This window comes from Arachis ipaensis, chromosome B05 (genome assembly GCF_000816755.2).
Source record: "Arachis ipaensis cultivar K30076 chromosome B05, Araip1.1, whole genome shotgun sequence".
Taxonomy (NCBI): Eukaryota; Viridiplantae; Streptophyta; class Magnoliopsida; order Fabales; family Fabaceae; genus Arachis; species Arachis ipaensis.
Genome location: NC_029789.2, coordinates 93,427,904 through 93,428,908, shown reverse-complemented (window position 1 = coordinate 93,428,908; position 1,005 = coordinate 93,427,904). Strand labels below are relative to the sequence as shown.

At 29.3% G+C, this 1,005-nt stretch overlaps 1 protein-coding gene across 1 annotated transcript in view; it reads right to left on the bottom strand.

Annotated features, from left to right (window-relative positions):
- LOC107643731 (uncharacterized protein At1g04910-like) overlaps positions 1 to 1,005 on the bottom strand; it is a 6,359-nt gene that overhangs the window by 1,190 nt on the left and 4,164 nt on the right. The window contains exon 5 of the mRNA XM_016347461.2: positions 192 to 396. Within this exon, the coding sequence (XP_016202947.1) occupies positions 192 to 396 (205 nt within the window). The remainder of the gene's footprint in view (positions 1 to 191; positions 397 to 1,005) is intronic.

The window sequence follows — 1,005 nt, the reverse complement described above, 5'->3', positions numbered from 1 at the left end:
AAGAATAAATCAGATCTAATATTTTCCAAAACTAAAGAGTACGTCCAAATTGTTATTAGAGCAAAGCCCAAATTGGATATTCACTGCTCTTTTTTTTTTCTTTTCTTTTCTTTTTTGCATTTAGAACAGTTGTAGAAAGGCAATAGTAAGAATTGAAGTTTTTAATTGAAGAGATTTTTGAGTTTGCTAACCAAATTTGGGAAGGAGTCGTGGAGCATTTCCATTCTTTTCTCATATTTGTATATATCACCAGCAGCAATATAAACTTGAATGTTGCGATCAATGCCCAATGCACGAAGTGTTAGAGCTGTTTCCTCAGGAGTAAGAGGGCACAGGCCATCTAACCTTTTCTTCTCTGAATCTATCTCCTTCTCTTTCCACCATGGATAAGCATACCTAGATGATTTTCAAAAGGCAACCAATTATTTCAATGTATATTTTTTTCTTTTTTGATAACTTGACTAACTCAAACACTCACCAACAGAAAACTCCCCAAAACTATCACCCCATATTTGGTTGTACCGTTACCGGAAAAATGCCATGTATAAAAGAATAGTAGTAGTAGTAGTTGTCACCAAAGAAAAAAAGGGAAAAAAAGAAAAAGAAAAAAGATGAATAACGGTAGTACAAAAAGTTTGAGTACTGTTTAAATTTATGTTTAGTGTACATGAAGGAAATCTATGATAGTGCATGTATAATTAGAGAATTAATTTTTTTAGATTAATATTAAAACAAAAAAATTATCCATATGTCGTACTTCAAACTTAATTAATTAAATAATTGTATAAAAAAAATGTGTTAACATATAATCATTTATGTGTCTGCGCATTGTATTAATTATTGAGCCAAGTGGCTTATTAATGGTAATGCTAAGACACACAAAAATATTACAGTATTTCATAATTAAAACAATATTTATCAGTCATAATTAATATAATAAACATAATCTTCAATATGTTGAACATTTCTTTTCATTCACCATTGGATATATAGATGTTAACTTTG